Consider the following 26,499-nt stretch of genomic DNA (forward strand, 5'->3'; position numbering starts at 1 on the left):
AGCAGCTGAGAGCCGAGCGATCGATCGGCCTTGGCTGCCGGCATCGCTGGAACCCGGGACAGGTGAGTGTCCATTTATTAAAAGTCAGCAGCTGTAGTATTTATAGCTGCTGGCTTTTAATATTTTTTTCCCCAGTACAGTCCAGCTTTAAGATTGACACTGTAGTGGGTTAGGAGGGTTTAGATCTGCTTTAAGGGACAAATTCCTTCACAACTATTTTTGTAATAGATTATGCAGATTAGTTGTTTCAGCCCTAGACTGATGTGCAAACTGATGTTAAATGAATAAGGGTCTATCCGTTATGGATTTGAACTTCCTACAGGTGAAGGTCAGTTGTTTTTGTTGCCCAGTCCCTTGTCTAGCTTTGTTACCTACAGCTGAGAACAGAAACAGTTCAGGTATAGGTGTGTACCCAGAGTGCATTGTAAGTATACAGTATCGTTTTTGCACCAACAAAAATACACAAACTTTGCAGAGACAGCAATCATGCGGACCTGGCTGTATTGGAGGCAGGTGGCAGAGTAAAAACGTTTACAGGCACGTTGAACTGAGAATTGGCAGTATGATCTGTAGGTGACTTTGTGCTGCCCAAGGCCATGTTGGCTATATAGAAATCCAGGTCTGTGATCTGTTCTTCATCAAAGGAAGAAGAGAGTGAAGAGGACTTGTGATGTCATCGGACCAGACTGAAAATAAGGGAACTATACAGACTTTTTTTTTCTTCTTTGGTGGGAGATGCTCCTAGAGGGGTGGTGGAAACCCAAGCCTGGTTTTAGTAATTGTTGCTGAACTGACTTATGCTTTTAAAGCAGATTAATCTGTCTTCTGGTCTTCTGAGTACCTGTTTATGAGAATCGCAGGACAAAATGCCTAAAAAGCGACCATATCCAATTCAGGCAAATTTAGTGCAGCTCTGTGACATGACTGTGATTGACATGTGAGCTTAAAAAAATAAAAATAAAATAAAAATCGCTGAGTTTGTGCAGTCCCTAAGCGGAAACGTTCATTGTGCCTGTGTGTGACAATAGATGCAGAATCGTAAAGGTGCATAAAAGATTGAACATCATTTACATGTCAGCCTGTCTAACCCGCAGCAAAATGTGTGCACCACGAGGAATAGATAAGCACGTTTCCTGTTTGCATGAGAAATGGAACAGTTGGGATGTGATAATATAAACCACTCGGTAACATAAACCTTTTAATGTTTTTTGTCTTATGTTGACCATTTGACTGTGATTCCTGTGGACACATTGATCCAGTCTTGTGTTTTTAGAGACTGTCACAAAAAAAATTTCCCTAGGGAAAGTATGCTGTGTTCTAGGAGGATTGAGACATAGACATGCTCTTTTAATCCCTTTGAAGCTTTTGCAAACCCAAACAGGTTCTGTCTGTACAGAGAAAGACAATAGAAGACTGCAGTTGTATGCTGCTCTGTGTGTAGTGCAAACTCTCATGTGAGCAGTGCACCTTATATCTTGCTGAATGTCATTTATTGAAGCAGTTTGGCTGGCTTACCGGTAGCTAGGTTTTCAGGCGAGTTTTTTTTTCTAGGGCTGAAACTAACGATTATTTTCATAATCGATTAGTTGGCCGATTTATTGTTTCGATTAATCTGATAAAAACCTCCAATAAAAGTTTGGTGTATAATTTGGCTAATATGTAAAGTTTAAAAAAAAACAACAAAGTGTTAACCCCAAAAAAAAGAAATACAGATCCGGTGCCTTAAAGTGGAGGGCCACCCTGAAAACCAAAAAATGTTAAAAATGACAAAAAAATCTAAAAAAAATAAAATGAGAAAAATTATTTTTTTTTACTTACCAGAAATGCCTGTTGCTAGGCACTTTATCCTAATCTTCCTCTTCCTCCTCCGCGGAGATCTTCTGTCTTCTGTCTTCGTCGCGGCGTCTTCTGGGTAATGGGTCGCGCTGTTCTGGGAACTGTGTGTTCCAGAACACAGCGCATCCCATTCAGAAAGCGCTGCGGGACTCGCGCATGCGCAGTAGTTCCGGGACTCGCGCATGCGCAGTAGGAAACGGGCAGTGAAGCCGTAAGGCTCCGCTGCCTGTTTCCCTTACAGGGAATGGCGGCGCCGTGACCCGAGAGCCGAGGGACGGCTCGGCCTTGGGCGGCCGACATCGCGGGCGCCCTGGACAGGTAAGTGATTTTATTAAGTCAGCAGCTGCAGTGTTTGCAGCTGCTGACTTTTTTTTTTTTTTTTTAAACTGGCCCTCCTCTTTAAATCAGATTAAACAGTGCTAGTGCTGCGTAATCTGTCCCTCTCTAAACGGTAAAAAACCTACCTGAACCTGCCACTTCTTGTATCCCCCTCTCTGTACTGACCACCATGGTCAGTTTGCGTCCCCCCATCATATGCAGCCCTGCTCTTAGCTCTCCTCTCACCCCCCTCCCCCCACCCCCTCCTTCCTGCCTGTCAGCTTCCTTGCCGTGTGTCTCCGTCTCCACCCCCCTGCCGCTATTTGTGAAATAAAATTGAAATGATCACTTCCATTATTCCAGTATTGTAGGCAGGCATAGCACACTATGGTGGTGTTTTTATTTTATTTTTATTTTTTTAAATAAAGATGAGCATTGTAAATACCCATTTAGTGCGATCTTCAGTCATGTGACTCTCGGCGGGTGTCCAGGGCTACTGCAGGAGGGGTTGAGGGATCATGTTTCTAATGCTTAAAAAGTGCTCCTATAGTGTTTGCATGGCGCTAGTATGGGAGTCAGCCATCAATGAGCTTTAGTATGGGCATTAGACAGGCGTTTTACAAGCATTAATGAGGATTTAAAAATGCTCCCCAAATGCCCTATGGGAAGTTTTGAAGCGTTTGACGAGTGTTAAAACTGCTCCACAAATGCCTATTCCATTACAGTAAGTGAACAAATCTTAATGCCCCACAACCACTGCCTGCCAGAGCATTTGTGATGCGCTACCATAGACTTAAATGGGAGGCGTTGAAAGGCTTCAAACGCATCCGGACTTGACATGAGGCTTCAATTTTGAAGTGATGCGACCAGGGCAGGACTTACCATTGGGCTTGACTGGGCTCAAGCCCATGGGCCCCTTCCAATAGGGGGCCCCATGGGCCCCACCGAGATACATAGCCGGGTGTACTCTGCTCCGCTCCGCTCACAGTCACGCCCCGTCCCACCCTATGATGGACATAACACAGGGACTGGGTGTGACTGTGAGCCAAGCCGAGTACACTCGACTACTCTCAGTTCCGCTCGGGACCCGAGAGCCGCTGTAAGGACATATTATGTGACCCGTCGCAGTTTGCTACGGAAGTGACATTCCGTCACCGCCATCTTGCTATACCCCACACTCGTCCACAGTAAGGATACACTAAGAAGGGGTAAAACGGACATGTTGTTACACCCAGCAGAGTTTTGCATTTTAGACATATTTATAACATTAAAGTTGGAATATAGTGAAATATAGTACTTACAACTCCGTCTGACTACTTAGATGTTGAATTTTAAAAGCAGCAAACTTCTGTCAGATTAGCAAACCTGTGAGATGAGCAGGGTTGCCGCTGCTTTTAAAATGTAAGATCTAAGTAGTCAGTATTATTTCACTATATAAACTGACTTTACTGTTATAAATACGTGCAAAATGCAAAACTCCGGTGGGTGTAACAAGATGTCCGCTTTACCCCTTCAAAGTGTATCCTTACTGTGGAAGAATGTGGGGTGTAGCAAGATGGCGGTGACGGAACGTCACTTCCGTAGCAAACTGGGACGAGTCACTGAATATATTGTTACACCGCCGAGAGGACCCGAGAGCCGTCGAGATACACAGGACTCTGTATCTTGGCAGACCATTTTTAAACTTCAAGACTGCAATGACAAGGCTGCACATGACACTGGGGCAAGGCTGCAAATGACACTGGACAAGGCTGCAGATGGATGGGCAAGGCTGCAGGTGGACACTGATAAGGCTGCATTGATGGGCATTTAAATGTTAAAAGTTTTTTCCTTTAACTTCCCTCCTAAAAGTTTTTTTCCTTTAAAATTAGCTCCTAAACTTGGGGTGCGTGTTATACGCCGGTGTGTGTTATAGGCCGATAAATACGGTAATGTATAGAATGTAGGGCCCAAAAGTGGCTCAAGCCCAGGGGCCCCCACCACCCTAAGTCCTGCCCTGGATGCGACGCTATGAACAGCGTTATGTGCTGTCTATTGTATCTTGTGCATAGATGTTTGAGGGGTCTTTTTAACACCTCTCAAATGCCTGCTCTTAATGCCAATGTGAACTCAGCCTTAGAGGGTGAATCTGGTACAAATCCTCAGACACCGAGATCAACATTTTTATTTAAAGAAAAAAAAAAATGAAAAAGACCTAAAATGCTGTTTTGCATATTTTCAGACAGGACTGTAATACAATATAATATAATATGCATGGCAGACTCCCTTGTCATAGACAGGTAGCTTGATGCAGCCGGTGCCTGCTGTCACCTATGCTGGCCATACACAAACAAGTTTTCCTTAGAAGATTTTCATTTTAAAAACATAATTCAATTCTCTAATTATGAGTTGGGTCGAATTGACTTTCGTTTGTGACCACAGTGACAATTCAAACTGAAAATTCGAAGATGCAGAATAGAGAACTCCTCTCACATTCACATGTTCTCAGGCACTTACTGAGCTGTATGTGTTGCACTGTGTATACTGACATGTATGGACGGTGTACTGAGCTGTATGTGTTGCACTGTGTATACTGACATGTATGGACGGTGTACTGAGCTGTATGTGTTGCACTGTGTATACTGACATGTATGGATGGTGTACTGAGCTGTATGTGTTGCACTGTGTATACTGACATGTATGGACGGTGTACTGAGCTGTATGTGTTGCACTGTGTATACTGACATGTATGGACGGTGTACTGAGCTGTATGTGTTGCACTGTGTATACTGACATGTATGGACGGTGTACTGAGCTGTATGTGTTGCACTGTGTATACTGACATGTATGGACGGTGTACTGAGCTGTATGTGTTGCACTGTGTATACTGACATGTATGGATGGTGTACTGAGCTGTATGTGTTGCACTGTGTATACTGACATGTATGGACGGTGTACTGAGCTGTATGTGTTGCACTGTGTATACTGACATGTATGGACGGTGTACTGAGCTGTATGTGTTGCACTGTGTATACTGACATGTATGGACGGTGTACTGAGCTGTATGTGTTGCACTGTGTATACTGACATGTATGGACAGTGTACTGAGCTGTATGTGTTGCACTGTGTATACTGACATGTATGGATGGTGTACTGAGCTGTATGTGTTGCACTGTGTATACTGACATGTATGGACGGTGTACTAAGCTATATGTCTGGCTGAACTGTATTTTCTGATATGTAAAAAAATAATGCATTCTGTATGCAGCACAACTAATCGTCTGACCAACTAATCAATTCTGAAAATAGTTAACTGTTTTCATAATTGATTATGCCGATTTAGTTGTTTCAGCCCTGGTGTCTTCCCTTCATCATCCCCCACAAAGCGTTTATAGCCAAATTCCGGTTTCGCACAAGTTGTCAGATTTCAGGCCTCTCTTATCATGGGTTATATTTTTACAAATATTAAAAGTCAAATAATAAATACAGGAGTATGCTATTAGTTACTATGGATGTTTGCACTAAAGCTGGCCATATACAGACACATTTTGCCGGGACATGATTGGCCCAACAATGACTGTATCCTATCAGAAGCAGTCATTGCTCAGTATTGAAGCAGCCATGGGTGTTTGTGGGTGCTTGAATATAATAATCGGCAAGTTTAATAATACGGGAAGCATAAGTTAGAGAGGTAACATGCCATAAGGGCACTCGCTGGTCCTATCAAATCCCCTTTAAAACTGGTCTTTGCTGGAGAACTTAGATTCACCACTTGCTGACCAGCTCACGTACATTTACTGCAGAAGGTCGGCTCTCCTCTGCGAACCAACGTACCTGTACTTCAGTCCATGCATGTGAGATTGTGCATGTAAGATTGGCATGCCGTCCATGGTCACTGTATACAGAGGCCGAATGGGGATCTGCCATTGTAAACAAGGCGGATCCCCGTTCTGACAGGGGACATCTCGGAGATCTGCTGTTCCCAGTGATCAGGAACCGCTATCTGTCAAGTTCCAGGCAGCCTATCCCCCCTACAGTCAGAACACGCTGGGGGGGGAACACATTTAACCCCTTAATGGTCCCCTAGTGTTAACTCCTTCTCTGCCAGTGTTATTTATACATTGATCAGTGCATTTTTATAGCATTGATCAATGTAGTAATGTCACGGGTCCCCAAAAAGTGTCATTTGGGGTCAGATTTGTCTGCTGAAAATGTCGCAGTCCTGCTAAAAATCGCAGATTGCTGCCATTACCAGTAAAAACAATAAAAAAATAAAAGTTCATAAATCTATCCCATAGTTTGTAGACACGATAACTTTTGCGCAAACCAATTAATACGCGCTTATTGCGTTTTTTTTTCTTTTTTTTACCAAAAATATGTAGAATACATATTGGCCTAAACTGATACTAAAAAAGTATATTTGTACGCATTTCAAAAATTTACCTACAGTATAAATGAGTACAACTACAACAGTATGTATCGAAATAGACCCTTAATATATGAGTACAACTATGCAGCGCACCCCTTCCCAGTGACTAAGAAAAATATCTTAAAACATGAACGAATATGCAGTATAACTTCCGACTCATTATGTATTGGTCCATGTTTAAAGATTTTTTTTTTATTTTAAAATCTAAGAGATATGCTTTTTTGTATTTTTTTTATTTTTCCTAATGAAATCATTAGTTTGTGTTAAGTGAGTGTTTATTAGTAAATAACATGAACCATACCATATGCTTTTTGATAAATGTATGTGAAATGGTTTTTATTTCTGCAGTAAATTATGTATTTTTATGTATGTTAGCTTCATTCGGTATTTGCCTTTGACAGAAGCAAGTTATCACACATTTTTATCCTAAAAATAAATAAAAATGAATTGATATTTTTAAACCACAATGTATTTGTAATTGTTTTAACACACACTTTTTAAATGCATTTTTTTTTTTGTATGGTGTGTATTAATTTTGATTCGTGATTATACTTCAATCTGTATATCAAGTTAGAGTATAGCAGCAAATTGAGAATACAAAATAGAATTGTTAGGATAGTGGAGATGCAAGAATGTTGTTATGCCTAAATGAGCTACACACAGAGGAACACTTTTATTTTTGTAAATGTAGGAAATAGCTCTGTCTAGATTTTACTGCCTGTAATACCTTTCACTTCACTATCCATGTAACAGCATGAGTAAAATTGAGGGATGTTGCTGTTACAGAAACACATAGGGGAAGATTTACTAAAATGGTGCAGCAGTGCATAGTAACCAGCTTCTAGTTTGTTGTCTGGTGAAGTTAGTAGCAGTTTGGTTACTATTCACAGCTATATCAGACTCTGTGTGCGCCAGTTTTAGTAAAGCTCGCCTATAGTAATTATACAGGTCAACACACATTTTAGTGTCTCAAATGTTTCCAAAAATGGCAGTTTTTTTTTTCTCTTTAAGCTCAAGTTTTTGAGATACAGCAAAAAATGCCTTCACTCATCTGTCAAAAATCAGGATATTCTATTATACACGTACTAGCCATAACCTTTACAGTGCTCGATCTATAATGTGGAAGTGATATGAGTGCCAATATACACATACCACCTATACAATCATTATTATAATACAGTTAATAACTTATACTTTGGAATCCAAGGTTTCAGGTGTAAAATGGAAGTACATAAACACTCTCAAACATATCTACTAACCTGAATGCAAAAACACAAACTAGGTCATAGAAGTACAAGTTGATCAGCGAGATCTTTTAAAAAAAAAAACTGACTAAAAAAATGATATAAATTTGATAATATCTAGGAAACTAAGGTTGATGCAGTTTAGCCAATGCAGTTTTTGGAATTAGACCCCAAATAACCCCAAGAACAGGTCTAAAAAGCCAGGCACCAAGAAAATAGATGTTTTTTTTGAGCTGTGTTATCTGTAGAAAGTTGGAAGCATGAGGACACCACAAAGTTCTCAACCTTCCAGTATTCTCCACCCTATTCCAGGCATTCTTTGTGATACCCTGATTGACAAGGAGCTGCTTGTAGAAAGCAAAATTCTGATCCCTATTTTTCATCTGCTCTTGGGTTTATTGCGGCATCAGTACATATCAATGATAATACTCTGATAGACATCTGAAACTTTATCCATTCTACTGATAATGGATGTTTTTTGTTTTGTTTTGTTTTTTGCAGTCCCTGTCCCCAATGAAAGGATTTTCTATTCATATTCCTATAGGAAGTATACAAGTACATCTCTGCAATGTTGACACAAATTGCTTTGACGGGCTTCCTCTCCTACTCTGTCCCTTACAAAGTGTTGTGTCCTGATGCATTTCACTCTGTCATACTTCTAAGAATAAGCCCTGGTGAGCGGGGCAAAATGCATCAGAGGGGTGTGGCGTTCAAGGCTGAGGCTGTTCACATTTCTCTCATTCTGTTGAGCTAGTGATGTGCAGTGTCTCTGATCCCCTCACGCTTCATTGCTTTTGGGATCAAGCATATGACAGCCTGCACACTTACATTGTGTAAAACACTGATTTTTATTTATTTTCTTTACCAGCGGAGCAATTTGAGCCTTAAGTAAGTGTTTTACAAGGTATAGTGTGAGTATTTTGTCTGGCGGTGGTTTAAAACAGATTTGTCAGCCATTTCAAAGTTGTTGTTTTCACTGACTTTTATTAGCTAAAAACCCTTCTCTGGCCACCTTTCTAAAACTGGTTCACCTTGTTACTAAAGCTTTAACTCCCCCTGCTTAAGTGCTCATTTTTACTAACATGGCATCACTCTGTCCAAAGAAAAGCCCTTATAAAAACATACAAAGGCACACACCCTAGACAAAAAGGATGGAAGGTAGGTGGAGATTGGCTCTGAGGTGAAACCACAGCTCATGGAGGTCTGGATAACAAAGGGACCTGCCTGGTCAAAAACATGACATGTTCATTTAAACCAATGATTGAATTGAAGCCAGACACTTCATTTTAGCAGAATGCAGATCTTTATTGATAACTAAAGTTTGGGCAAAGAACATTAGAGCAAGATTAGTTTGCCATTAAGCATATAGGCAAAGACCAGGTCTTCTGGAACAACATAATAAAAACTGATCAATCAGAGATATACGGTAGTTGTTTTGGTAACAGTAGACATGTTAAGCGCAAACCAAAGAGAGCATTTCAGAATTCCCAAATGTGGTGGGGGTATTGTTATATTTGGGGGCTGCTTTGTGTCCTGGGCAGTTTGCAGTTATGAATTTGGCATCCCGAGGCTATCTGTACAAAAGCTGAAGTTGTGTCAGGAATGGATCTTTCAACACAATAATGATCCAAAGCACACTGGCGAATGCACAAGGGAATTGCTCGAAAAGAAGATGCTTATTGACTGGCTTAGTCAAAGCCCTGATATGAGCCCCATTAAAATGTTGTGGGGGGGGGGGGGTTGAAAAAGGTGTTTAATGCATGGAAACTTACAATCATCTCACAACTGCAGGGAATTCTGCGTGTTGGAGTGGTCACACATGCCACAGTGTCGATGCCAGAGACTCATAGGAACTTATGCCAAAGGCCTTCAAGAAATAGTTTGTTGATGGGGGTAATACCAGCTTATGGGACCAAATGTAGATGAGTCACAATAAAAAAAAACTAAAAAAAACTAAGTGGTCCTTTGAGTTGACCTAATTTTTTTTATTTAATTTTTTTAACTTTATCTGAGTATAGATCTATGTTTGGCCTAAGCATGTTTTGAATCCACTTACTGTTGACTTACTACCTCTGCTGGAAGTGTAGCAAGAGTATACTTACTTTTTCCATAGCACACTATTGATATTCTTTGTAAATAAGTTACTGAAAAGGAAACGTTTTTTTCTTCTTTTTATTCAAGTATATCGCATTTTAATTGCTGGTACGGTTTATTTACATTGAATGTTCAGATATGCTGAAATAGTCAACAATTTCCATGTGGTAACTTTTTTTTCACATGACTTGCTTAGAAACATTAAAGTACTTATGGGTTCCAAGAATTTTTTTCACAGCCACCAGATTCAAATCTGGCTTAGAAGTCTAAATGTCATGGTGATGATCTCGTGTATGCGGACAAACAGTGGATCCTTTAAACTTTTGAGATGCACTTGCGGACCACCATTTAGAACACCACAAACATTGTGATAAGCCTGTTGCAGTACATTTCGTACAGACCCAGCATCAGAATTGCGCTGGATGTTAATTGATTGTATTACAGGACCTGCTAGGCTAGGGGCAGTGACGGGGAAAAAACTCTCCTCCTTTCAAGGAGAGTGTGGCAGTAAGTGCACACGGAGGTCTCCTCTCCTCCTAAGCTGCCAGAGAGAACGTCACTATGCTGTCTCTTCATTTCTCCTGTCAAGTTTACACAGAGTCTGGACCTGTAGCCTACTATTTAGCGCAAGGGGAGAGTGTAAACTGGCAGCTTGCATCGTAAATGATTACAGTGAGAGAAGAGTGCTTTAATTTAGAAAAACAGTCTGACGATAGTACAAGCCAGGTCCTACACGAGGCATTTCCATCTATGAAAATTAACTCAATGTAACTCATCTGTATGTTAACATAGGTCCATAACCCCGATCTGTCAGATGTGTATTCCTCCAAACTATTTATGATAGAGTTGTGTTAAGTCTCTAGCTTTTCAGCCTCTGCTAAGTACTGTTTATGATAGCCATTTAGTGCGGCACAGTGGTTTAGTGGTTAGCACTCTCGCCTAGCAGTAAGAAGGGTCGCTGGTTCGAATCCCAACCACGACACTACCTGCCTGGAGTTTGCATGTTCTCCCTTTGCCTGCGTGGGTTTCCTCCCACAATCCAAAGACATACAGGTAGGTTAATTGGCTTCTGTCCAAAATTGGCCCTAGTATATGATTGGAGACCTAGGATTGTTGCCTCCTTGACGGTAGGGACCCATGTGAGTGTACAATGTAGAGGGATAGGGACAATTGTAGACACTCACTCTGGATGGACTGGTGTCTTTTATTCAACCTTACGAACTATGAAACTATTTGCAATGGGGCTTGTTACCAGACTATACAGATGCTTGAATATTTTAATATGATTTATGATGGCCTACTTTGTGTTGAGCTGAACTGTGTTCTAGTTTGGTGGTGTTCAGTCTGGTCTGTGGCTTTTTAAAAGCTGTGGTCCTTTTCTGCAGCATTGGCATCAGATTTAAATCTAAATGTTTTTGCTGACTTACAAATTTTGTAGAAATGAATGTGGCCCAATTTTCTATATGAATCCTATTCTCCCCACTAATTTCTTAGACTAAGTGATGTCTAGTGGCTGTAACTTGCAGGCGAAGTTTTGTCCCTAAGGCTGGGTTCACACCTGTGTGCTGCGGTCTGGGTGAAGTGCAATTGCATCTGTTTTATACACAGTTTTACGTGTGCTCCCATTGACTTCTATGTGTGTTTTTTGAAAGTGCGCCAAAGGCATGTAACCTCAACAATCGCCACCAATATAACCTAGATCAGCAGTAGTCAACCAGTGGTCTGTGGACCACTGATGGTCTACAAGAATACTTTGGTGGTCCCCATGGGGTTCTGCCGCAATTCAACATTGTGATGGATGTGTACTGCCCAATGCTGGTTTCAGTGGTGTTCTCAGTGCGTTGCTACCTGACGACACCTCTGTAGTTCCAGCTCCTGGAGTAGAGTAAAGCAGGGAGCCGGAGGTGAAGGAGGGGAGTTCAGGTGGCAGCGCTGATCAGCCTATATGAGGGAGCATGGAGCTCGAGCACATGGCTGGGTAAGGAGGGGAGATCCAATGATTAGTCTGTGTAGGACAGCAGTGTGATGCGGGTCCTTTTTGTGTATAAGACATGTAAAATTCAAGTTGGGGGTCCACGGATTCAAAATTGTGCATTTTTAGTGGTCCATGAGGTCTGAAAGGTTGGAGAGGACTGACCTAGACCCTTCCCTGATTTTGTTAGAACTCGATCTCTCTCCGATACCCGCCCTGCCTGAGGGAAACAATGGTGCCTTAAAGTGGTTGTAAACCCTTACAAACCACTTTGACCTACAGGTAAGCCTAGATTAAGGCTTACCTGTAGGTCCAAGCAATATCTCCTAAACCTATATGGTTTAGGAGATATTTGCCCGAAAACGGGCACCGCTGTCTACGGCGCATGCGCCGTAGACAGCGGCGCGCAGGCGCACTGAACGCGGCAGTTCCAAAAATGGAGCTGCCGCATTTGTCGACTCCCGTGCGCATGCGCGGGAGTGACGTCATCGCGGCTTCGCCGAATGACAGCGGCGGAGCTGCAAGACTCCACAAGCAAGATGCATGCGGCGGACTACAGGGGGCAGCGCGACTTCGCTGGCTCCTGTGTCAGGTAAGTGACACATAATGGGCCTACTATGCGATGCATAGTAGTCCATTATGCTTTACCTTTGCAGGGAAAAAAAGAGGAAGTAAACTCATCAGGGTTTACTTCCTCTTTAATGAAAGCCTTCTGCAGGACTTCATCACGCAACCTATGAATGTATTGTGAAGTCAGTTCAGGGAGACCAGTCTCATCATTCTATGGGCTGCACATTTGTCAGAGGTATACTAATTAAACATTGGGCATACCTAAAAAAAGGCAGGATGATCAAATAAATGCAACTTCTGCATACAATGGCTACATTAGAAATAGCTAAAGTCTTCATATGACTCTCCTAGACTAGCTATGTTTTAGAGACTTATTGTATACTTGGTAAGATGTTACACGGTGTGAATATTATACAAAGCGTACTACTAGTTTTTGCCTAGAGCCTATATGCGAAGAAGTGTACTGTGTTGTCCTTGCTATTTTCTTATAAATAAAGAATCCATTAAAAAAAAAAAAAAAAAAAATACACAAGGCATATTGCTGTATAGTTTATCTGCCGAATCCTATTCCTAGTTAGCTCATTTATTTACATCTCTTACATTTAAATAATCCTTTGTTGTAGCTCTTAATACTTATGAAGACGCTGCTGAAAAAAAAAAAAGGCTGTACCATTAATAATTAACTTTGGAGTTCTCTCAAGGTTGAGGACTAGAGGCAAGATTCTCTCATCTGTCTGACTCACACTGTACACAATACAGTAAAAGATAGGTAGGGGATTGCCATGTGGGGAGGGAAGTCTGGAGATTGACATGGGTTTGATGGAGAAAGCAGAAGCCCGCTGGGCTGGGCCTCTTGCATTGATTTAGGAAGAGAGCTTGGCCCAGCGCCAGTACTGGTTAGGTAGAATTTTTTTTTTTTTTACATTCCAGTCATGTGGAAAGACAGGAATTTGACACGGAGATCTTCATTTGGAATGTAAGCTCTGGGTAGTGGTTATCAAGGTGCTAAGCATTTATACAAGCCTGTCACGCAACTGAACAGCAGCATTTAGGAGACTCACTAATGTAATAAAATCATTTTTTTGGCCGGTTTTAAGAGACTGTTCTTTGAGCTGAAATAAACAAATCTCTAGTGAAGACATTTGCTACTAGACTCTGTGTGTGTGTGTGTGTGTGTGTGTGTGTGTGTGTGTGTGTGTGTGTGTGTGTGTGTGTGTATAAAATACGCACGTGTGTGTGTGTATATATAATATACATACAGACACTAAGCGGGTATTGCCTACTCCACTTATACGTGGAGAAAAAACTTTTGTGTGTGGAATGTCTTTACATTCAGTGAATAGATTGTGACTATGTTATACACTGGCAATGTACAGGCATGTGAAAAAGTAAGTGCAACCTGTGGAAACTGCTGACTTTTTTTCAGCATTTTAACAAGGCAAATGTTATATCTTCATTCAAAGTGTCTACATATAAAGCCTGGTACACATGATAAGATTATTAAATAATGAACGCCCTTTTTTTTGTTTTTTTTTTGTTTTTTGTATGCTAGTCTTCATATGGAAAATGAAGAGGTTACTAAAGACACAAAAATTCTCGTACGGCAGAATAACAATTCGGAAGTGATGTATTGTATTTTTATAATATTTTACAAACTGTACTGATTAAACAAAAATACATATACTCTTGTCTCATCCGATAATTTTGCAAGGCTTGTCCTGACCAGCTCTCGCAAGCCGTGTACCAACGATCAGATCATCATACGATCCCTTAGAGCCGGTTCACACAGGGGCGACTCAGATCCAACTTCAGGTCGCCCCTAGTCGCCTTAAGTCAGAAAAGGTTCCTGGTACTACTTCTATCCGACTTGTAGACGACTAGTACCCATTGATTTCAATGGAGGTCGCCTCCAAGTCGGATCTCCGTCTTTACGGAGGCGACTCACAAAATTATCAGCTCTCAAAAGGGAACTCCACGCCAAATTTATTAAAAAATTGGCATGGGTTCCCCCTCCGAGAGCATACCAGGCCCTTAGGTCTGGTATGGATTTTAGGGGAATCCCCTACGCCGAAAAAATGGTGTGGGGGTCCCCCCAGATCCATACCAGACCCTTATCCGAGCACGCTTCCCAGCCGGCCAGGAAAGGGGGTGGGGGCGGCTGAGCGCCCCCCCCTCCTGAGTCGTACCAGGCCGCGTGCCCTCAACATGGGGGGAGCAGTAGTTTATTGCACAGGTCCGGGGGTCTTCTTCCGTCTTCCGGGGTCTTCTTGCTGGACTCCTCCGCTATCTTCTGCTCTCTTGCTAGCTCTTTTACCAGCAGAGGAGCCTGGCTTCTTCTTAGCCCGGCTTTTCTTCTTCAGCATCCTCTGGGACTGTGACATCATAATGGGCGGGGACATCATCCGGTGATGTCCCTATATGTCGCCGCGCGTCCTGTCATTGTGACCGGAGACCGCAACGGGGCAACATCTGAAGAAAAGAAGAAGAGAAGAACAGAAGACAGTGGCAGCGGCGACAGAAGACCAGGCCACCGCTTGTAAAAGAGCTAGAAGAAGGCGCTGTGGCCGGCAAGAAGAACCGAAGAGGGGGACAAGACCCCCGAAGAGGGGGAGAAGACCCCCAAAGTCGGAAGAAGAGCAGAAGATAGCGGAGGAGTCTGGCGAGAAGACCCCCGGAGCTGTGCAATAAACTATTTTAACCCTTGTGTGTTGTGTTTTTTTTACACAGGTGAATGGGTAGGGGTACATTGTACCCCATACTCATTCACATAGGGTGGGGGGCCGGGATCCGGGGGCCCCCTTATTAAAGGGGGCTCAAGAATTCCAATAAGCCCGTCCACAGACCCCGGCAACCAACGGCCAGGGTTGTCGGGAAGAGGCCTTTGTCCTCATCAACATGGGGACAAGGTGCTTTGGGGTGGGGGGGCGCACGGCCCTCCTTCCCCAAGGCACCCCCCATGTTGAGGGCACACGGCCTGGTACGGCTCAGGAGGGGGGGGGGGGGGGCGCTCGCTCGTCCCCCACCCCCTTTCTTGGCTGGGCGGGTAGCGTGCTCGAATAAGGGTCTGGTATGGATCTGGGGGGACCCCCACGCCGTTTTTTCGGCGTAGGGTGTTCCCCTTAAAATCCATACTAGGCCTGGTATGCTCTCGGAGGGGGAACCCACACGTTTTTTTTTGTTTTGTTTTTTAATTTGGCATGGAGTTCCCCCTTGAGAGCTCATTCTCTGATTGGCTACGGCAAAAGTCGCCTGGCCTGGGGCGACTTAAAGTCATGTTGTAAGTCGCCCTAAGTCGTGTTTAAGTTGTGTCCAAGTTGCCTCCAAAAGTTGTGTTAAGAGTCGTGTTGCCCCTGTGTGAACCGGCTCTTAGCAATATTTTTGTTGTGCAATTTTCTAATCGTGTGTATTAGGCTTAAATGTGGTATAAAGATTCCATACTTGAGCAAATCACAAATTGACATGCAGATTTGTCACATGGATGCAAGTACGCTCCTAGATTTACCCCCAATTCAAACCCATGAGAATTAGAACTGGATGTTCAGGACCAGTTGCCAGTGATTATCGCCTTCTTAGGTTTCACTTGCATACTCCCTATCATATTTAAACTGTGTGATATCCATCCGAAAAGGGATTTGAAATGGTCATCAAATTGTTTGAGTTCAATCATTTGACTGTAAGGACAATAGTCTACAAGTGGTGTAGGTTTCAAATGAGCCCTAATTTGTTTTGGACTGATCACTGATCGACTCGGCAAACTTAAACCAAAAGCTCACTGTTAAGAGGTCTCCAAGAAGTTGCCCCCCCCCCCCCAAATTTCATTGTAGGATTTACAAGTAACTCTTACAACAGTTGGGGGCCTATTTATATATATATATATAAAAAAAAAAAAAAAATCATACGAATGGCTTGGCATTTCCACATTCATTGCGAATAGTCCTTGTAAAATGTCTATTATGTATATTTCGTATGATAGTCAGCTCCATCTAATGGCCACAATGCAGTTGTTTTTTTTTTCTCAATGTATTTCAAGAAAATATTATTGCTCTTAGATGCAGCTGAAAATCCTAGGAAATAAACATATTAAACACATTATGGGGATTATTTGTGACAGTTGTACCTATGCTGAGGCATTCGCACAACACATTTTTTTAAATACACCAACGGATGTCAAAGCGCATACATCTACAATCAGAAATTGCACTAATTTAACCGCATGGGAAGTATGCAAGGAAAACGTGCTGTACAAAAAGAACATTCGATCAAAACTATAGTTTCCCATTGAACATATAGACTAAGACGAGTTTTCTGGAACAAAGTGCTGTGGACTGATGACTCGGAGACAATTGTTTGACCATAGTTACAGTAATTACTGTGCAAACCAAATACAGCAGAAGATCCTTATTTCAACTGTGGAGTAAGATGGTGAACCTATTATAATTTGCAGTTGCTTTGCATCTGCAGGGCATGGGCAGCTTGCAGTCATTGTGTCAGCTATATGTTCTGCATCATACTATAGTGGGCTTGATAAGAATGTGAGGACATCTGTCCAAAATTGTGCATCTGAAGGGATATAAGAAGTTAGATCTGCTTAAAGTGCAATACCAGGTTCAGGGCCAAGGGTAAAAGCAGCAGCCAGCAACTCCATAACATTAAGCCTTCACAGGTGATAAGCCTTGTTCACAGCCAAGGGTGTAATGTTTTTCAATAGTAAACCATTGCACCCTTTAGTATTTTTAACAAATGATTGTAAAGGCACATTTCCTTGTGTTTTTACTCATGTATATTACCTGTATCTATATTGTAGGCATTATTTGAATGAAGATCTAAAGTTTGCCTAGTATTTGAAGTATACCTAAATGTTTCACATAATTATTCACAATATTATAATTACAATATAAATCTAAAGGCAGACAAGTTGGTTTTATTTACTAAAGGCAAATAGACTTCGAACTAAGCCCTTCCATCAGCGAGCTGTCACCACTGACATGGCTTCCATGTTCACCTGTCTTCCTTCCGGGTTTGGAGACTCCGGCTGTGTGAATGACCGGAGCCACGATGATGTCACTCCCACACATACGCACGGGAGGCACTGTTTACGGCACAGGACTCTGAAGGAACGGCCCAGGTGGCCGTTTCTTCAGAGCCCATGCGCCGGTATTGTCACTGGCTGCATATACATTTTAATGCCACAATTAAATATCTGGCTCTGTGCTGCAATTACATGAATCCATGTCTAGTCAAGCAGGTGGCACTTTCAAATAACATGACTTTGCATTTTTCTTAAATTAATTTCTTGGCTTTTCTTTCTCATCTTCTTTTCCCAATTTTTATAGCATTTTTCTTGCGGTTTTAAAAATGTTTAACTTTGGGTAAGAAAGAAGTTTTTACCTAGAAACTTTCTTCTGCTAGCTTGTATCTTGCTTTGCTTGTAACAAGTACTACAAATGTAGCAGTGGGGTTAGTGTGTTATTTCATTTTTTTCCCCTAAGAGTGAATGTTCTATGGAGGCAATGCATTTGAGATAACCTCACTATATATTTTACTATTGCCAAAAGATAATTAGTAGTTGTAGACTTATACTACTAAAAGTGTCACAGAGAAGCCATTAAATAATAAGTGTACTATTTTGTACACTCATCTTTTTTTAATTGGGCCCATATGTATTGTAAAGAGCCATACCACTCACCTGTAAAAACAGAGACCCCTTTTTGCACAAGCCAGCTCTTATGGTGATTGTGATAGCCACCCCTTCATCTGGATGAAGTCAAGACATAGTAGCATTTTAGGTGGGCTTACTGTATATGGAAACGTGTCCCAGAACAAACCTTGCCCTTCTATCTGACAAAATGCCTCAAATTCTGCGCAGTGGCTTTACACATATAATGAAGCTGGTGTGCTAAGTCCCATACAATGTGGAATGTGGAAAACACTGCTGGAGTCATCTATTTTCAGGCACACTTTGAAACCTTGGATGGAGAGAGTGGGATGAATTACTTCCTGACTCATTTGCTCTGTGTAAATTTCAGCTTAAGCTGCTGAGCTTTGTAAAAAAAAAAAAAAAAACAATGCATATAATGCAGCTTGCAGTCATTTTTCCTAGCATGCTGGGTTAGGAGAAACAAATCATGAACAGAATAAGGAGGCTTCATTTGTATATGCATTCTACTTGCATTGTAAAATGCACTAAAATTTGGATGGTATAAATGAGTCCTAAATGGCAGCCAGACATATATTGTTCTGACAGCTGAAGAATCTTTGTGTGTTGTGCAGACATGTACCTCTGCATCAGACAGATGTGCACATTTTGGAATTAGGAAGTGGGTGCAACAAAGTGCCAAGTTTTCTGCTGGTTAAAAAAAATAACCATAAGCCAACAAAAAAATAAATATACTAACAGTATATTACTTTCTTCAAGACTGCTAAGCCTGGAGATGTCAGCTAATATTACCTGCATGCCATACGCAGCCTTCCAATGTATGTTGGCACTTTTCTGACATGACTGAGGACATTTTTTTTATATTTTCTGTGTTTTGTATGTCTCTCTCATTTTTGGGTAATGGTATGGTTGTCATCTTTGTTTTGTCTTGGAGATCTAAACTGTTCTGCGTTGTCTGAAATTCTGCTAGGTGTTTCAGCATGGCCAAGATTTGAGTAATAGCCTTAGCATTCTTACCATCTAAAGTGAGGCCTTTGATCCAGAGAGGCTACTTATGAACATTTTCACGGGAGGCAGCCTTGTAAGATTAAGACCCCTTTAACACTGAGGTGTTTTTCAGGCGCCAACGGGCTAAAAATAGTGCCTGCAAAAAAATGCATGAAAAACGCCTTCCCTGTCACCCTAATGTGAAAGCCCGAGTGCTTTCACACTGGGGCGCAGCGCTGGCAGGATGTTTAAAAAAGTCCTGCTAGTAGCATCTTTGGGGTGGTGGGGGAGCGGTGTATACACCGCTCCTGCCCATTGAAGTGAATGGGCACCGCTGCTGAAGCACCTGCAAAATGCTTGGGCAGCGCCACTACATGGGCGCTTTTTACCCTTTCTTTGGCCGCTAGCGGGGCTTGAAAGTGCCCTGCTAGCGGCCCAATAGCGCCGCTAAAACAGTGGTAAAGAGCCTCTAAAACTAGTGGCGCTTTACCGCTAACGCTGCTCTTACAGGGCTGAATATGTTAAAAGCTAGATATTCATAGATGCCTACATTTTCTTTTCCTTAACTGACGCTGTTTTGGATCTGATTTTTCTCCTACGAAAAAAATACACATTAAAGGAAAATCGTTTGTTCTGTTTACGTATTAGAAAAAATCTGGACTTTGTCCCTTCGGAAATTTTCATTTGGAAAGTCTGAATCGGATGTTGAAAGTTGTGTACACTCTATATGAAAATCAAAGTGCCTCGTACAGAGTTCTTCTTCAGTTTTTCTTAGTGTGTACCTGACTTTACACTGGCCTGACTGGCATTTAAATGCTACAGTTAAACATGATCGTTATGGGGGAGAGCTTGCAGGGCTTTTAATCATGACTTTAACTGTCGTTGGCCCCTTTCACATGGGGCTGTCAGTTTTTACTACTCAGCGGGGATCGCTTCGTTGATCCCCACTGAGCCAGCAGATGACAAGTCCGTCTCTGCACTCTGTGTAGGGACGGACCTGTCAGAGAGTCCGCTCTCCCCTATGGGGGATCAGATGATTACTGACCGCCTGTCCGTTTTGGTGCGATCCCATCTGCCAGACGGATGGAAAATAGGACATCCATCAGTCTGGATTTTGCAGATCAGATGTCAGTGGACATGTCACCGCTGACATCTGACGCTCCATAGAGCTGTATGGAGCGACCGTTCAGATCTGCTTGAAAAAACTGACAGGCGGATCTGAACTATCCACATGTGTGAAAGGGGCCTTGCGGTTCTCCAAGTATGGTGATCTACATATTTCCAGATTCCTGAAACCTCTTGTTGGTGAGGTACCTGTAGTAGTTGTCCGAATTTCACTTTGCTGGGAAATGTATGAGAAATGTTACCACAGCAGTATTCTTCTTAGTTGACCAGCTGCAGTTACATTGGTTCTTCTGTCTCTTGCAGAGGAACTAGTAAAAATACATCCTGCTGAGAAAAACATTACTGATGTGGCGGTAAAGCTGTGACTATGATGAAGAGCTTTCCTGTATATTAGTGTTTCTGTATATTAGTTTTTTTTTTTTGCAGTGGAATTCAGAAGAGTTGAGTAAAAGAAAAACACACTACCCTTCACACACACACAAGTGTAGAACAGGTTTACAATGTTCTTTTTATTTTATTAGTGTTTCTGTGTTGCAAAACAAACACCTTTGTATTTTCTCTGTTGCCAGAGCAGCCAGTGGACTCCTAAAATGTGTTTGTTGCCAAGCACTACAATTAAGTGATTTGCTTAGCTAACAAAAGTAATGTTTCACGTGTTCTCGTGTTTATTATGGCTTGTGTAGGCATTGTTTTTGCATGCAGGTTTGTAAATCTTCATTTACTTTAATGTGTGTTGTGGATGGCCTTTCTGAAGTCACACTTGACCTGAAGGTTTCTTTGGTTTCAGCAGGTCTCAGTAAGGTCCATTCATGTTGCAGCCAAAGCAAGTTAGATGCAGCCTCATCCTGTGTTTTGTGTTCAAACATGCATAGCTTGAGTAGCACACTTGATAGACCATCTACACAAGCCCTTTAAGTATATTAAATATGTTTGCTTAAAGTATAAATAAAGGCAAAATCAAATTTATTTTGTTTTTGTTTTGGATGGAGAGGGATTAGAGCATCTGTCAGTTTTTATGGCTGTCTGTGCCCCTGTTAGCAGATTCACCCTCTCCATTTGTGCTGTTTACTGTTCTCATTGAAAGTGAAGGTAAAAGAAAATCCAAAATTTTTGGTTGTCCCCAGAAAAATAAAGGGAAAATCGTCCAAAAGGGTTACTAGTTCTGGTGACCTGGGGGTCCCCAAGAAACTCCATTAATTTGCAGGGATTTCTTTTCACTTCCTGTTTGGCTATGTTGCAACACAAATGGTGACAGTTTTAAGACCTAGTCTTGAACCTGGGACCTCTGCTGTGTCTGGCAGTGACTCTACTTGTTGAGCCACCTGGAATGCTGGACAGTTTCGTAGACAATTCCTTGAATGATGAGAAACAAGGATGGGGGAAGGTTGCGCTACGGAACTAATTAATATATCTGTGGTATGAGCGGCCTCTATTTAATTTGCCACCCTATATGGGTGGAAATAATGGTGTGATGAAGAGAAAAATAGACTTGGTGCTATACCTTTAAGTTTAAATACTAAATGATAAAATGAATCAAAATCTGATTTGTGAAAAGAGGCTATAAACTGACTGGTGTATACATTTTCAGCATGCTGGTAAATAATAACAAACCCAAAAAATTCCTTTATAACAAGTGTTAGTGTCTAGTGTTATTAGAAAATTCAATAAGAAATCACATGCACCTGTGTCAGTACCATAAAAGTGCAAGCCTTATTATAAAAAATAAAGGATAAGTGAACATACAATTGCAAAAAAAATATTAATAATGGAGATCCAAGTGAAAACCGTGCAAATCCCAAGTGAGATTTGAGCATAAGATATCAACGAAAATAAAGAGATCATTTTAAAAAAATTATCAAAACAATATCAAACCCTATTCGGAATACCAATCTGTGAAAGTCCCACGTTTGTAAAAAATCAATGTGCTAAGTGACACATCATAAACAACAAGTGAATAATAATAGTGAAAAATGGACGGTGAAAATCCTCCGTGAATATCTTCAAAAGGTGTTGCTCTCTGGCAATAGTTTGCTGTTGTCCTGGGAGACCCCCGTTCCTCCACTGGTGTTACGTGCCCCGTTATATGTAACAAGGAAGAAGCATATCCATAGTGTAGTATGTATAATAAGGAGTTTAATTCATAAACCAAAAGAACTACTCACAAACAACCGGTGATCAATCGCTTTTTGTGATAACAGACTTTAAAATCCCGCCGGCCGTGTTGCCGCCTGTGTAAGAAGTGCACACTGTCTGGCCACGCCCTATGCGTTTCGTCACACCGACGTCATCTGGCTCTGCATATCCTGGTCGCCAGAATATTGTGCCTTCAGCAGCCAATATCTTGCTCCTGTCTCTCCTGCTGCTGACTGTATCTTTGCTACCATTCATTACCGACATTTGGCTTGTTCCTCGACTACACTTCTGCTGAATCCCAACCTGAAACTATTTGTTACTGACTTTTGCCTTGTTTCTTAACTACGCTTCTGCTTGATCCCTACCTACTATATCTGCTACTGGACCCTGGCTTGCTTACCTCCTGGTGGGGCTATCTTGAGGACCACAAAGCTGGTACTAACACGCAGCAAAGCCCATCTCCACCATCAGGAGCTCTGGGGAATACCGGTTAGTGCTTGGACCCCGCACCTTAGGTGAACCCGTGTCATCAGCAGGGGGGCCTGTGTTAATATCTGCTCCGCTACTATAGCCACTCAGCCTGACTCTAGACCATGACACACAGATGGTGAAAAAGAAAATTTCATAACCCTCCCTTACTCTATCCCATATGAATAAAAAGTTTTGCTATAGTTATACTTTAAACATACAATACAGACTTTTCAAAAATATCAGCAATAACCATTTTAGGAAAGTTTATTGTTCTTTTGCTCATGCAGTCTTCACACAGGCTTAGTGTTTTCTTACAAATATTCAAACTCTTACGGGGTTTAGGTGAACATTAGTTTGGCTTAAACTCATTTAGGATATGGTGTTGTTTTCACAAAGACAATTTATTATATCAACTTTATCATGATAGAATAATGTAGGAAGCGTAGGTAAATGTATATCGTTATTCATGTATGGTACACTTCATTATAATTGCAGTGAACAGAGTGTATGTTTTTTCTCGGTTTTCAAAATGTATTAATATAAATATATTTAGAAACAATGGGGGTTATTTACAAAAGACAAATCCACTTTGCACTACTAGTGCAAAGTGCCCTTGAAATTGCACTGAAAGTGCACTTGGAAGTGCAAAGTGGATTTGCCTTTCATAAATAACCCCCATGATTTCACTAGTTAAAGGTATACCTGAATAAACCATTCAATTTATCAATATGTTTATATTTTAGATGAAAATTGGGATGATGACCAGTTACATGGATTTGAACCTTGCAATGAAAATTTTGTGACGGGATGTAATATTATCAATGGAAAATGTGAATGTGACACTATCCGGACCTGTAACAGCCCCTTTGAATTCCCAAATCGGGACTCCTGCCTGACAGCACTGAGAAGAATTGAAGGTAAGACTCTCTAATTACTGATTTTGAAGGACGTTTTGGTCAGTGATACCAAGTTGGTGACCAGGAATTTTATTTTGTGCTTGTGGTAATGATGTTTAACAATTTGTTAATCTAGCCTTTTTTTATCAAGGTTTTTGGGCTACTAGTTTGTAAAATGTAAGCAGTCATGGACACTGGGAGTGCTACACACATGCAAGAAAAATGAATTGAAGTGCACACTGCTTGTCTATAAACCCCGTCCTGCTGACGCCCCCCCATCACACACACACACTTGCTGGCAATCTCCTGTCATAGTGATATCCAGGAGTTGCTGCGTTAGTATGGACCTTCTGATAAAACGTGATCATTTTTAAAACTTTTTTACCTTAACCAGCCCTATTTAACTCCCCCTCCTTTCCTTCTTCCCATAACTAATATTTTCCTGATGATTTCATTTGTCTTTGTTTTTGTAACCATTAGGCCTCATGCACACTGAATGTTATTAAAACACCAGTAGCTTTGAAGTGAGTTTTTCAGCGGTTTTGCAATAGTGTTTTAGCGTTTTTACAGTGCTTAACTTTTTTTTTTAACTTTTCATCATTGGGGTCAAAACTGTAAACGCTGGTGAGCTGTGTTTTTGAGCATTTATCAGCGTTTTTGGACGTTAGAGCGTTTTTACAGCTGAAAAACTCCACTCAGAACCCAATAGTTTTTTTTTTTTTTTTTTTTTTTTTTTTTTAACAGCCAAAAGCAGTTAACAGCCTTTGTGTGCATGAACACATAGGATAACATGCTGGAGCGTTTGACTGTGGAAAAAAACATCTGAAGCCAAAAACGGCAGCTGTAAAAACGTCCAGTGTTTATGGAGCCTAATAATTTAAAGTTTTTGGTTTTTATTTTCTTTGTTTTTGTTTCTATTCATGTTATTCTTTTTAGTTATGCAATAAAAGAGCACACCATTTTAAAAAGTGTTTTTTTTTTTTTTACAGTTTTAAATAGAGATGCACTGAAATCTTGCCAGGCAAAAATGGTATTATTGGCATTTTCCTGATAGGAGAAAAAAGGTGTCGATAATGGTGCCTGAAAATGTGCAATTTTGCAGAGGTTTTACCACGATTTTACTGTGCTTGTGGTGTGTTTTTCATATGTCATGTGACTCTAAAATTGCATCAAAAACGTAACACGCGGGGCTGTTATTGATGCGATCTTGCTGCTTATTTAATGCATTTCAATGAGAAAGTGTGTTTTTGATGTGTGTTTTTTTTTTTAACTAACCAATAATGCAGCAAACGCTACAACAGAAGCGCAACAGACCAGTGTGAAGACATGCATAGAATTTAAAGGGATACATTTTACTTGAGATTTTCTTGCGCAAAAGGTGCCGATAATGAGTGACCAATTCATATTCATTTAAATTTACGATCTTAATTAAAAAATCGAATATCAATTTTATATATATATATATATATATATAAAAAAAAATGAAAACTTTAAAACTGTCATTTTCGGTTTTCAGCCGAGTTCATGCTGCATTTTTTGTTTCGGGACCAAAATTTCCATTTGATGCACCTCCTAGTTTTGAAGCATTTAATATATTGTCTATTTTCTATTGTGACTAAAAAATAGGTTTATGAGATTTGCAAATCCTTGCATTCTGTTTTTATGTAGACTTTACATAGCATCCCAAATTTTTTTGTGTTGTTGCTCAGGCCAGCTTAGTAGATTGTTTAAAAAAAAAAGAGGTGGATGCATTCCTAAATGCACAAAATATAACTGGAAATTAACAATTAGGTCCCTTTCATACGGAGGCGTTGTAGCGCTAGAAATAGCGCCTGTAAGGCTCCTCGCATTCATTTCACACTGGGGGGTGGCACTTGCGGGACCTTAGGAAAAGTCCTGCAAGCAGCTTCTTTGGGGCAGTTTGGGAGCACTGTATGCCGCAGCCCAAGCACCCGGCCCAATGTAATGTAAATATGGAAGTTTCCCGTTTATTTATTTTTCTATGATTGATGTGTTTTATTTCAACATGAATAACTATGTGATAATGTACAAAGTATTAAGCCCCATACGCACTATCAGATTTTCTGCTGATTTTTGTCTTCGGATTTACCAAAACCATGTAGTAGAAGGGCCTGCCTGATTGCATACACATTGACACTCCTAAGGTTTGACCTCATATTATATGGTTTTGGTAAATCTGAAGGAGAAAATGTGATGGTGTGTGTGGGGCTTTACAGTTATTTACAAATGAAAATAAGGTAAAAACATCTCTTAAAAGTTGGGACAGGGCAACAAAAAGCTGGTTAAATAAGTGGTACAATCAAGAAAGTGATTGAAGAGCATATTGCTAGTATTTGTAGCTTCTGACTTAAGTTGTGTTTTTTTTTTTTTTTGTAACTGACTGAATTTCCTCTTTTAAGGTCTGGTTAAATAGTGATGTGATCACTGACTAGTTAGAGAATCTGATTATATGTGTGGCCATAATTGGGATGCTTATTTAGCCTTCTATATAGCATTGTTTTTCCAACTAGAGATGCTGTATGGAGTCCTATTTATTGGATACCAACCTGTTCAAAAACATTACTGGTAAATTGAAATGTATGCATCTCACTCTAAAAGCCCAATGCCATTCAAATGTTTTTTGTTTTGCTTTTATCATTTTTTAAGGTTGACTATAAAACCTTATTCTTAGGTTTCTGTAAGTTAGGCTCTCGCATATCACGGTAACTATGGAGTGGGTACAAGGACTACAGAATACCGTGTGCAGGCTTGGACCCTGTTTAGCCATG

The 26,499-nt window shown here is 41.0% G+C and overlaps 1 protein-coding gene across 1 annotated transcript in view; it reads left to right on the top strand.

Moving 5' to 3' along the window:
• The window catches only part of CRIM1 (cysteine rich transmembrane BMP regulator 1), a 1,166,729-nt gene that overhangs the window by 122,449 nt on the left and 1,017,781 nt on the right, over positions 1–26,499 (top strand). Inside the window, exon 2 of the mRNA XM_077486443.1 lies at positions 23,558–23,731. Coding sequence (XP_077342569.1) covers positions 23,558–23,731 — 174 coding nt within the window. The remainder of the gene's footprint in view (positions 1–23,557; positions 23,732–26,499) is intronic.

This window comes from Lithobates pipiens, unplaced genomic scaffold, assembly GCF_037356315.1.
Source record: "Lithobates pipiens isolate NorthernLeopardFrog02 unplaced genomic scaffold, aLitPip1_a1.2 Scaffold_18, whole genome shotgun sequence".
NCBI lineage: Eukaryota > Metazoa > Chordata > Amphibia > Anura > Ranidae > Lithobates > Lithobates pipiens.